We start from the raw sequence: 12320 nt of genomic DNA, 5'->3' as shown, positions 1-12320 counted from the left end.
AGTGTATGAGAGTGTTCAGTGTATTATATCTAAGTAGTTTAAGCTTCATTAAAGTTATCTTTTGGTCTTTATTGTTTCTTGCTCATGTCAAGTCAAAACAACATGTATGGAGTCTTACCTTTATAACCATATACTTTTATACTTTTCGAATCAGTTACCATAAAGTGTTTATAATCATTGCACATTAGATTAGAAAACACAGCAATAACTAGAACATAGCATTCTAATAAAATGTAATTGAAACTAGTATTCTTTCTGTTTTCTGAATTAGGAAATAGCAGAATGTAATCTACTAATCTCTAATCTCATCTTGCTTCCAGAAACCTCATTGCTTTGCAGTCTATTTCAGATTTATAGATCAGAAAAATAGTTAAAGAGAACAGGCCTCTGCGAACAGAATAACACAATGGATCTTATGGTGCAGTGTGTGTGTGTCCCTTGATTAATAAACCTTTAACTTGATATTACACATGTTCTTTTGTCTTGCTTGTTTTTCTATTTGCATTTATTGCACGCATATACATATAGAAGAAACTCACAGAATGCTTACATCAGAAAGGACTTAAGTCCCAAGTAAGTGGATTAATCCCCTATTAAAGTTATATTAATAATTTGACATGCATAGACATAATGTACAAACATGTGCACACATACATATAATGTATGTGTGTGGTACAAATATATAATATATGTGTGTGGTATATATATCTAAATATATATATATATATATATATATATATATATATATGAAAAATGATAAAGAGAGCACTCCAGAGGATATTTTCAATCAAACTTTATGTGGGATATAGAAGATATATATATATAGACTTACTACTTCTGTCCTTTTCTGTTTGGGTAAGTTTATGGGTTACAGTATTTTTGTTTGCCTTTGTAGTAAATTCTGCCTATGACAATTGCAATGAAGCAATAATATTTATTGCAAAAACAAAGCAAAGTCATAATATTGACCATTTTTTCATACTACCATTTTAAATAAACTAATCTGCTTAACAGGGCTGTGCAACCAGCAGGACCAGACCTGGTCTTAGGACCATTTATTTTTTTGTCACATCTCCCAAGTTAGGCTACTAGGCATCTCAGTAAGGTGTAATATGCATAATGAATATTGAGATCATATGCACATATATTGAAAAGATTATGTATGCCAACTTGAATCTGGACGTAGCTAGCAGACGATATAAAAAGTGGAAATACTGGCAAACCTATGTAACAAATACTATCAGATAAGGACTATGGGTGTAAACAAATAAAGACCTTGATTTGTTTTCCTTTAGGACATCTTTTAATCTGAAGTGCTTAATCTTTAAGATGATATTTATTATATAAATAACTCTTACGTACAAGGATGGAAAGCCAAGATATGATAAAAAACAAGGGTCTGCAATAATATTAATATAACTAATTATGTTAATACAGTTCGTACTGTTAATTATGTAATGTTTTATAATTAAGACAATCAATGAGTTTTTAGCTTTATAAATTGGTATTCACATATCAAATAACTTTTTTTATATACTGTATGTCCCTAAAAGCATCCAGCAGCTGTGTTTTTTTTTTTAGCAGAGGCCTGTATAGTGTAAAGTACAGGACACCTGCCCCACAGGTCAACTTCTTCACTATAAGCCATTATTCATAGCCTAACTGCCCATTCAAGGTTAATTTAATAAATGCATTGCTTTATAGATCGAGGACTAAGTAATACAATATATATATATGTTATAATATTACATTCCTTAGCAGTTAATTTTACACGTTTTGTTATGCTATTTACATACTAATACATCACTATTAAATGTAAATGAACAGATATAATGAATGATATTGTGAAATATATACTGATTTATAAGGTGTCATATGTGTAACTCTTGAGGGCAAATTTTAAAAGTGTGTGCCTGTATGGGTATATATAAATAAAATATTATAATTAATAATGTGTGTGTCTCTGTATATATATACATATATATATATATATATACACACACACACACATATATTACAATGATAGGTCTGTCATCTTTTAAAAAGTCGGACTTGAACTGAATACATAAACCAGAATTCAACTGGTTTCAGTAGCTATGGATTTTGTTGACACGTTTGATAAATGACCCTTTGAAATCCCTCCCTACTGCACCTCTGAATTCTAATGGACAGATCTTTACTGATATGCAGCACAATGCACAAAATCCAACTTACATCACATGTATATGCAAATACAAGCTTAAATATGTAAAAATAAAATAAAAAAAACAATGAATCCCATGAAAAAACACCTTCCATCAGGCATTTTATTTAATTTTAAACAAGAATATTTCATATCTGCAGTCCTTTATCAGTGTGCTGTGCTAATACATGTGAATAATATATGAGGACCTCATGTATACATACATAGATATATATACATGTGGCCACATTAGTCTCTTAGTATGAACACATGTATGTACTACTGTAAATCAATGTTTGCCCTGCTAAGCCTTTGTGTGAAGTAACAGCTTAACCAATAGATGGTACATAATGGTCACATAATTATGAGTACGAGATTTGTTGTGCCTTGCATGTAATATTCATAGCGTGTAAAGAAGACCAATTTGAAACGAGACATTGCTGAATATTAACTGCAGTAATTCCAGACTTCCACTAGTGGTCGCTTTTCAGCCTGAATGCCTCCGTGTTTTCATCAGCACTGCGGTTTACAGATTTTGCAGCACTAATTACATCAAGTCCTTAGATGCGTTTGTAAACCATGCCAGTTACTAAATTACACACGGCAATGTTTGGGATTTAAGGTGCTGATTATACCCAGCTCACAGTGACATTAACCCCCTCCCTCCCCCCCTCCCAACCTCCTTCCTTAATTCCCATTTATCTCTCTTGCTGTGCAATTGTGAGGAAAAAAAAAAACATACCTGAAGAATACAACTGTCTCCCATAGATAGATGCTGAGTGCATTGAGGTTGCACATGTTTTCGTTTGTGCAGGTTGTAGATCAGGGAACAGCCGGTTTGGCACTTTGGATCAGGATAGACAGGATTGGAGAAAGCAGCAGGCTGGTTGTATTTGCAGGGCGAACTAGTGATGTGCTCTGCCTCCAGTCTGCATCAGCAGGTACTTTAGTGGCTGGGCTCTGAGAGGGGTAGCAGCAGCAGCTCCTCTAGCTGACAGAATCCCTTTCAGCACCAGAGACAGCAGCAGATAGATAGAACGTGTTCAGCACTGTGGATAGAGCAGCCTGGAATGGCTTCAGAACCGGGGACAGCAGCTGGCAGGGGATACAGTTACAAGCATCACAAGTGAGACATTCTGCTTCTATCTCTTGTTAAAGGTACTCCAAAAAAGCAGCAATTCTCACACAAAGTAACTGTCTGTCGGCCCCATGATCCGGCCAGTTAGCAAATCACACGACCAGAAGATTTTACCATTCAATAAAAAAAAAAAAAAAAAAAAAAATCCCCTCTGTTAGCAAGCAGTTTTATCACATCCCAGACACAGACTAGGTTGTGCTTGGGGATCCTCTAGATTTTCTGTAATTTTCCAGAGGATCCCTAGTCTTTCCCCCCAGCGTTCCTCAGAAGAACTAGATTTTCCTTTTCTTGTTTTTCTACGTTTTTCCAGATGATAGCTATGATGCTGCTGTAAAGATCCTGTCCCATTGCTTGGAGAGAAAGTCAGAGAGAGATGTTCTGCTAAGTTTCACAGTCCTGAGGCATTCTATGCTTACAGTAGCAGATCAATAATAAACACACACCATACTGGATATATATTCCTGCCCATGATATGCTTGGAGGACTCACCACATCTTAGCATATTCCTTACTGCAGTAATTTACTAAACTAAAAAAGGTGAAATGGGAAAAAAAATCCTTCAGAATTAATAATCCCTCCCACCTTCTCTACTCATTGGTTCATAAATTTAAAAAATGCTCCAAATCCCCTCTGATTGGAAAGGGACCCTGTTAATCATTTGAATGTGTTAACTGTGGAATCCCTGGATCATTCTGTGCCTCAAACTGCCCTGTCCCATTACATAAAACCAGAATTTAAAATTAAATTTCAGACACTACTAACATTTGTGCTCCACATTTACAATGATCACAAGCATGCTGCATGCAGATAAGTTGTATATTTAAACATCTACCTCAGAAATCTCATGGGAGAACCTTGCTTGCTACTAATGTTATGTAATAAGTTCATTAGTGGGGACTGATGAGTCTGGCCCTTTTGGAATTAATCACCAGCAGAGCATAAAAGATACCCTATGCAGCATTATTGTGACCAGTTGTCTTATGAGTGTAGTGCTATTATCAGCATCTTGCATTTTTGTCTCAATTAGCCCTTGTTTTTCATTTTAAGTTTGCAAAGTATTATTAACATAAAATAATTTATGTAGAGTAAGTGTCGTTTATTAGTACAGTTCAGAGGGAATATGACTCCCATCATAATGAACATCAGCTAGACAGCTAGGTATTACCAATTTCTGGCACAGGATCATCAGAATATATTGTAGCATTTATATTTCAGTTTGCTTAGAATAGCTTGGTAAGCTTTTATACAAGCACACTGAGAGGATTCAGAAAGGTTCTATGTGATGTAAACTTTTACCTTTTCAGTTTTGACAATCAACATCAATAAGGGATTATTAGGTTATGCCTGGTCTCTTATTATTCTATTTCCATCAACACTGATGTGTATGCATTGCTAAAATCTACTTATCTAACAACCCAGCCTTAGGAGTTAGATACCTACAATGTGGGACAATAAACAACATAATGCATACAGCATCAGAATATGTGCAAAGGTTACACTGCCAAGTGTAGTTATGTGGTGGCAGTCAAAGCACTCACCGACAGAACTTATAACATTATATAAATGTACATGGCCACTCTGTTATTGTTTTTAATCTAGATTTAAAAGGATACATGTTTGGAGTCAACATAATGAAGAAACAGGTCTTAGAATGTCCATTACATTTTTTAAAATACATTTTAGACAAGCGGTTTTGGTGATGATTTTTACTGCAATAGGCAAGGCACAGTAATCAACATGCAAAGCAATGTTTTCATTTCACCAATACAGAGTGGATGATGGTTGAGTAAGCTCTGGCATGGCTAAAACATCTGTCACTCTTAGCTGATTAAATACATGACCCTGCTTTTCTCCATGATTACTGTATCTGATCTCCCTATTACTTATTGATTCTAGAGAGAGCTGCAGTAGCTGTGATTGTAGGAATGTAGGTGGGAGAGATCCAGTGTTACTTTCAGGTACCAATACTTACATTTTACAAAAAATAAGGACAACCTGACTGCCACTTTGGTCGAGCATAATCCTGAAAAGCTGACAAATTAATTTGTCATTGAGTTATTGTTGTAATTGTGCCAAATGCAGCTGAGATGTCTTGTTGGTCCTACAGCAAAACTATGGAGTGGTTAGTAATATCGAATTGACAAGAATTTCACCTTTGCTACATTTCTTGAGTTAGCTGTAAGTGGACTGGAATTTGCACTCAGAACCCTGCTTATTTTAAAGGTTAATTAAATATCTCAGGTGATAATCTTCCGGTCACTTTCCTAAAATGTTTCCTGACTGCTTATATCATCAAGCAAATCCATTCTGAGAACTCCTATCATGCCCAGGCAGCTGAAGTTGCCTCAATTACTTGGAATCAAAACACAATTCAGTTTTCCATGGCAGTCCAATTTTTTAAACCATCCACCTCCTCCCCCAAAAAAAATCTCCAAACAAACAGACATAGTCTAATTAAGATAAATGTGGCATAATAAACAATGAATGGTGTTTTAGTCTTATATTTGTGTTTTTAAAGTACACTGTAAGCATAAACACTTTATAACATCAGCTGAAATACACGTCACCAAATGTGTGTGTGTGTTCAGAGTGCAACAAGATTGTGCAGGTGCACGTTATGGACTCAGATGACACTCCACCCACAGGGAAGTGACCATTCCCATTATCAGCCTGCTCATACAAATCTTATATATATATTATTTTATTCTTATAGGAATGGGACAGATTTCTTTCAGCTATGAAAGGAGTGTCCAATTGTATATCTCACCGAGAGACTGGCAGGTTTTGTTTAGATGGTATTTGACACCCCGCCACCTAAATCACATTTACCATTCATCTCTGGGAAATTGCTGGCAATGCAAGGCAAATGGGGGCTCCATACTACACATAGCCTAGTATTCCCTGGAGCAATTATCATACTGGACAAAAATCCAATCTATCTTGCAGTATCTGTTAGAGACAACACTATATTTTCAACTTCAAATGTATCTCTTAGATATGTTACCAGACTCGATCTCGGCTGCACAACAAGTCTGAGCACTCCATGTTCTTACTGCAGCTACAAAATTTGGAATTAACACTGTGTCACTTGAAGAGAGTACCTACTGTTTAACAGAGCTTTCCCCGAATCCCTACCTCATCCCCACTCATTCTCTTTTTTTCCCATTTCTTTTTAATTTTAACTAGTTTTTTTAATCTTTATTTTCTATTATCCCAGTGATAATACCATTGGCACATTTCACTAACTTAGCAATATAACATGTCTGTATAAAGATAATAATAAATTTATATGGTTCAAATACATCTTATTTCTATTTATTTCAGAGACCCAGGATTGTTTTGTTCCAGACCTTTTCTTGTGTTCCTGCCCTTGCTTCCTGCTCGCTCTACCCTCTTCTTGGATTTCTGGGTGTTTTGGACATTGATCTGTTTTACCTTTCACACTTTCTTGCTGCCTGCCTGCCTTGACCATAGACCTCCTTGCCCTTCTGGTTTTCACTCTGCAGAATCAGTCCTTCTCTTCTCACAGTTTTCCAATAAAGCCACCATGCCATCACAGATCTCTACCTGTTCCCAACTACAGGCCAATAAGGACGTCCTACTTGCAAGGATGTACTCTGCACGTGCTATCGGGTTCAAGCTCATCCCAGAACACCCTGGGGTCACAACATAAATGTTTTTGTGTGTGTGTGTGTATACAACATAAAGTTGGAGACTTCATATTTTAGACTGCAATTGAGAAAATTGCTACATTTAAAATTTTAAATTCTCTGGTAACTTTCTGACAATTTCTAGCTCAAGGAAACAAACTATTTATGAATATACATGTTATATAGTAAAAAATGGCCTGTAGACCTTCAGTTTTTGAGATCTGCTATATTTGTGTCTATTTAAATAATTTAGGTTTGGGTTTTTTAGACAATTTTTGTTTTATTTTAGCTCAAGAAATAAACAGTGCATTGTGCTATTTTTGCCTTTTGGCAAAAGTTTATTTTTTTCACAGAGCTGCCTAGTGCTCACATCCCTTCTTCTCAATCATCCTTTTTAATCTACCAGAACAAATCAGCTTGCAACCAGAGGCTGAATATGTCACTGGCTAGTAGACTTAGAGATTTGTTTTGTTTTGAACTGCAGTTCATCTGAATTTGGGCTGATCGGGCGATTGTACAAATTTTCAAACTCTGAGCTAAAATGTAGCAGAATCACAAACCAAATGAATTGTGCAGTAGACAAGCAAGTTCATTTTGTTTCGTGATTTGGAATTCTGCCCTTGATTGATTCTGATTGTTACGGTTACTCCCAGGCTAGCTGGAAGCTGGACCGCTTGGATAATCTGGATCCCAGTGTAGAGAGTGAGGAGAACCGCTGCAGCTAGTATTCCATACGAATCCTGTAAATGTAGAACAATCCTACAAGTCGAGGCTGCGATTTGAAGGTCAAACAAGAACTGGCTTTAATGGCACACAGGGATCGGTATTTATGCAAAATCTCAGGTCCAGGGACAGCCCCCTCTGGACCTGATGGGATACAGGAATGTTACAAGGGATCAACCAATCAGAATACAATGCATCGTTTGAATTTGTTACCGCCCAGCTTGGAGATAATGAATCCAACGGTTTTGACAATACAATTATCTCCAAGCGCCTAAATACCACACTTTTAATACACACACAATACAGATTAAAAATATATAACTTCTACATTTTTAGTTAGAATTCGGGAATTCTACCATTCATTCTATAGCCCCGGTCTGGATGTAATAGATCACCGAAGAGCGTCTCAAACCCACAAACCATATGCTTAGTTTATTCGCATATTTGGTCCCTGAGCCTGAGATGGTGGCCATGTTTTTGAGTGTTTCAATAGGCAGCGGGACCTCGGCATCAAACTCGTGGAGCGAGTACCGGCCAGAGGTGTGCACGAATCCCCGCTCTCTGGCTGGATGTTTCAGCTGTTCGGGAGATGAACGTAGACCGCTGTGAAGGGGGTACTTAACCTGCGGTTAACCGCAACATTCCACATTCTAATTGAGGCTACACGCCAGGCTGTAGGTGGTCCCCGTTCGTGACCCTTTCGGTAGTTAGATTATCGGGAGATAAGGCACGAACGGGAATGCCCGGAGGCTGTCAATTAACCTGCGGTTAACCGCAACGCTCTGGGCGATCAAGTGATAACACGCTCCTCCAGTATGGTGGTCGGCCGTTCAGTAGTAAGAAAGGTGACCGGGGTTAAGTGGCAGCACACGCCAGGGACCGGGTGGTCCGTTGTTCATTTCACGAATCGGTGTACGTAATCCCTTCGTGAGTACAGTATAAAATGCAAGTACCAAAGCCCCATATAATAAAGAACATCATAACGGTTTTGTAACACTGATTGATGTTAAAAAAAAAAAAAAAAAGTGATTGGATGGTTAGGGAATTTTCATTAAATGTTTCATGGATTTCAAAAGTGACCAATAGAGGGAAATAAGGAGGAGCAATACATTCCATTTTGTATACTTATATATTATATATTTAATAAATATAAACGATATAAATATATAAATATACATGTTTGTCTTTATTGGTCCTCCTCTTTTTCCTTCTCTTGTTACTTTTTCTCATTTGATCAAATGGTGGGAATATGTGTCCATTGGTAGTATGTATATAATCTGTAGTACACTGATTGGCCCATTTTCCAGCCCTGTTGGTTTGTCTGATTCATTTCCTGAATTTGTTTCTGTTATAAAATGGATGAAATATGTAATATACAGTATGTATATGCAGTACAGTCTCACAATTAGATATATTTTGGATAATTATAATAGATTAGGATGTCACATTGAGTAGAACATTTATGATGAGGGAGAACATGTCAGAGTGGGTGGAATCCATAGCCTGAAATTAGAAGGGTAGAGGTCTTTTGAGACTTGGCTGTTAGATCTTACTAACCAATCATAACACTCTTACTTATATTGCAAAGTTTGTGAAATGTTCCCGTTGCGAAAGCAGGCATGGTGTGGGTAAGCCCATATAAGGGCTCTTCCCACTATCAGAGCTCGGTCTTTGCCAGACATTCATGGGTGAAGATGAATTATTTTTTATTGTGATGTTTTTAAGTTATTCTGGCACTTTTTTGTTTGTTTGACTTTTTAAACAGTTGCATTGGGAATTCTGGATTTAAATTTGGCCTTTTTGGGGGCTTAAAGATAAGAAGAATTAAAAGAAAGAAGACTTATGATCATAAGTATATATTTTTAAACATGTGAATGTTTAATTATTATTAGGGTGGGTTGTAGGTAGTTCAGTTAATTTTTAATGGTGGGTGGCTAAGGGATTGGGCATGCATTCTTTGGGGGGGTAAACAATAGCATGTCCACCCCCTCACTGTATAATTAATTAGGGCCACTAACCATGGTAGGGCGCTGGGGAGACACCAGGCCCTCCCTCCAATTATTATTAGGGCTCCCCACCTGTGGCCATGTGTAGGGGTCTAGGGGGAGCAATAGTTTTATCTTCTGATTATACTAATTAGTGCCCTCACCCTTCACCAATAATCTGTCCAGCCCCAATTACTTTTTTAAATATCCCCCAACTGATGCTCACAGAAAATGGCCAGAGGGGTGTATGACCCCCTATTTTTTCACAGCCCAGTCACTAGGTTTAACTTGTTAGTAGACATGTCCCCACCTGCCACACAGCATGTGTGGCTATAGGGAGGTAAAACACATCCATTATAGTTATAAGGGGGTTTTATTGACCTCCAGAGGATTTGTATTTATTATTTACTTATTTAAAACAAAATTAATGTGGTGGCTGGCTAGGAACTATGGAAGGCTCCAATAATAATAATAAAAAAATAATAATAAGCAAAAGCCAAGCTTTATTCCATCCATAAAAACTATAATTAAATAAAATACAAAACAATGCACAGAGGGGGGCACAGAAGTAAGTGCCTTTTGGGCATGCAAAGCGTAAGTATTTCCCTTCTTGTGGCGTCCTCTTTGCACTGTTATTTTAATCTTTTTTTAATTTAAGATATAACAGATGGAATAAAGCTACATATTTACTTAGTTATTTGATCCTGGAGTAGTCTCTCCGTTTTGGACCCGGTGCAGCAATTTCTTGCATTTTCAGTGGATGGAGAACCCACTTATCCGTGACTCTGAGGTTAAGGACATGTGGCTTTTGTTTTCATTTATGGCCTTGCATTTTCATTCTGGGACTGAACTTTGTTTAATTACGCTTACTTGCCCTTCCGACCCCAAAGGTAACTAAATATATTTTTGTTATATTTATATTATCATTTTTAGTACTAGTATGAAAGAGAGACTTGTGGAGAGATGGCAGAAAATGCTAATGGAGAGTCAGAAAAATAGAAAGTGGTGTTGTAAAGGAAGAAGCTGGTGAGGTTAAGATAATGAAGAATGAAAGTAGAGTAAAGGAGAGATAGAGGTTAAAAAGTTGTTGACAGCTGTGGAATTGAGTAAGATAGTTGAGAGATACGGAAAAATGACTGAGAGAAAGAAGAGAATGTGTGACAATGGAGAAAAATAAGTAGGTAACAAATATGGAAAAAAAGAGGCAGGATGAGATTTGGAATACAGAATTCCCGTGTTACTGAATTCTCAGAATCATTTCTCATAGAGACACTGCCAGAGAACTTAGCTGCTTTCCTCTTCTTATATCAAAGGGCTAATAAATATACCCAGTCTGTCAGAAGAACCTGACTTGGTCTCAAAGCAATCATCTGTGCTCCCAAAGCAATTGAGTGATAAACACATACATGTTGCACCTAAGCAGTGCCAATGGTGTGAAAGCCTTTCAGTTGTGGAAGGGTGCTTGCTTTACAAAAAAGGAATAACGATAGCATTAATAATAAATGGAAAATATATGCAAGTCTTTTATTAAAGTCTTTATTAGCTTGCAAGCTAGTTTGGGCAGGATTCTCTACATCTACTGTTCCTGTGTGTCAAAAATATTTTGTTAGAAAGGTTTATCTGGTCTATTGCACAACACTGTGGAATATGTCGGTGCTATATAAATAATTGTACTTGTACTTGTAGTTGTAATTATCAGTATGTTTTAATTACAAAAAAAAATCAAGTTTTATTATTAGCTTTCTAACACTGTAGTTTTAAGTATGAAGGACATTTAATTGGGTTGATTTTGCTAGTAAGCAAAGTAGGCAGCTGTCTACTAAAGTAGGCAGTTGTCTACTAAAGTACTTCCTAGTACTACATTGAACGTTTTCACCTTGGCTGCTCCCTTACTGCTAAAGGCTTTTTGTTTTACATCAGATAAGAAAGGTTAATTTTTACTCAATTATTTTAGGAAAAGGTTACTTCATCAAGCAAACAGATATAAAAGAAACAGTATTGTGTTTTTTTTCCAGTAGAATAATAGGTCATTCTGAGCCCAATTCATAGATAACAGATTTAATGCAATTGTTCATTAGTTTCAGAATAATTATATTTAAAAAATCTGGCTACAACATTATTATAAATGAATGTGGCAACATAATAATTACAGACAGAACCTGATATAAAAAAAAGTGAGGAAGAAGGTCAAAAACTCAAGTAATCGTCGGGAGGGAAAGGTGGTGTTGAATGCATTAGTGTTCCCTTGCTGGAAGATTTCTAGAGCAACAGGATTATGAAACTGATCCATAGGAGTTGTGTATATCCAGTGACACCATATCCCAGTATAATATTCCATTCCTTGTGTACCAGTATACACAAATTCCCTCACTGATTGCAATTCCTCCATCTTTGTGAAACAGTGGTATGCCAACATACTCCAAGTCAATAATTTGGCACATCCTTAGTCCATTCCATTATAGGTGGCAAGCCTGTTTTTTTTTAAAATCTGGCCCTGCCAACCCCTCTATGTTCTTGGGTAATGGTAGCTGGGTAAACATCTGCCTACATCTCTAGCCTTCTAAATGTATCTGAGTAGCAGTGTCCGCAGAGCTTGAAAAAAAAAAAAAGGACAGTGTCAGTTCATTGACTCTGGTTCCTGT

The 12320-nt window shown here is 36.8% G+C and overlaps 1 protein-coding gene across 2 annotated transcripts in view; it reads right to left on the bottom strand.

The window, feature by feature from the left end:
• The window catches only part of GLRA1 (glycine receptor alpha 1), a 112278-nt gene extending 108851 nt beyond the window's left edge, over positions 1-3427 (bottom strand). For both annotated transcript variants that reach the window (XM_063447856.1, XM_063447857.1), the window contains exon 1: positions 2925-3427. In XM_063447856.1, coding sequence (XP_063303926.1) covers positions 2925-2980 — 56 coding nt within the window. In that variant the 5' untranslated portion in view covers positions 2981-3427. The remainder of the gene's footprint in view (positions 1-2924) is intronic.
• Between the last annotated feature and the right edge of the window lie 8893 nt (positions 3428-12320).

Source organism: Pelobates fuscus, chromosome 3 (assembly GCF_036172605.1).
Source record: "Pelobates fuscus isolate aPelFus1 chromosome 3, aPelFus1.pri, whole genome shotgun sequence".
Classification (NCBI taxonomy): Eukaryota; Metazoa; Chordata; class Amphibia; order Anura; family Pelobatidae; genus Pelobates; species Pelobates fuscus.
Note: the sequence above shows the minus strand (reverse complement) of the source record. Positions and strands in the feature narration are given on the sequence as shown.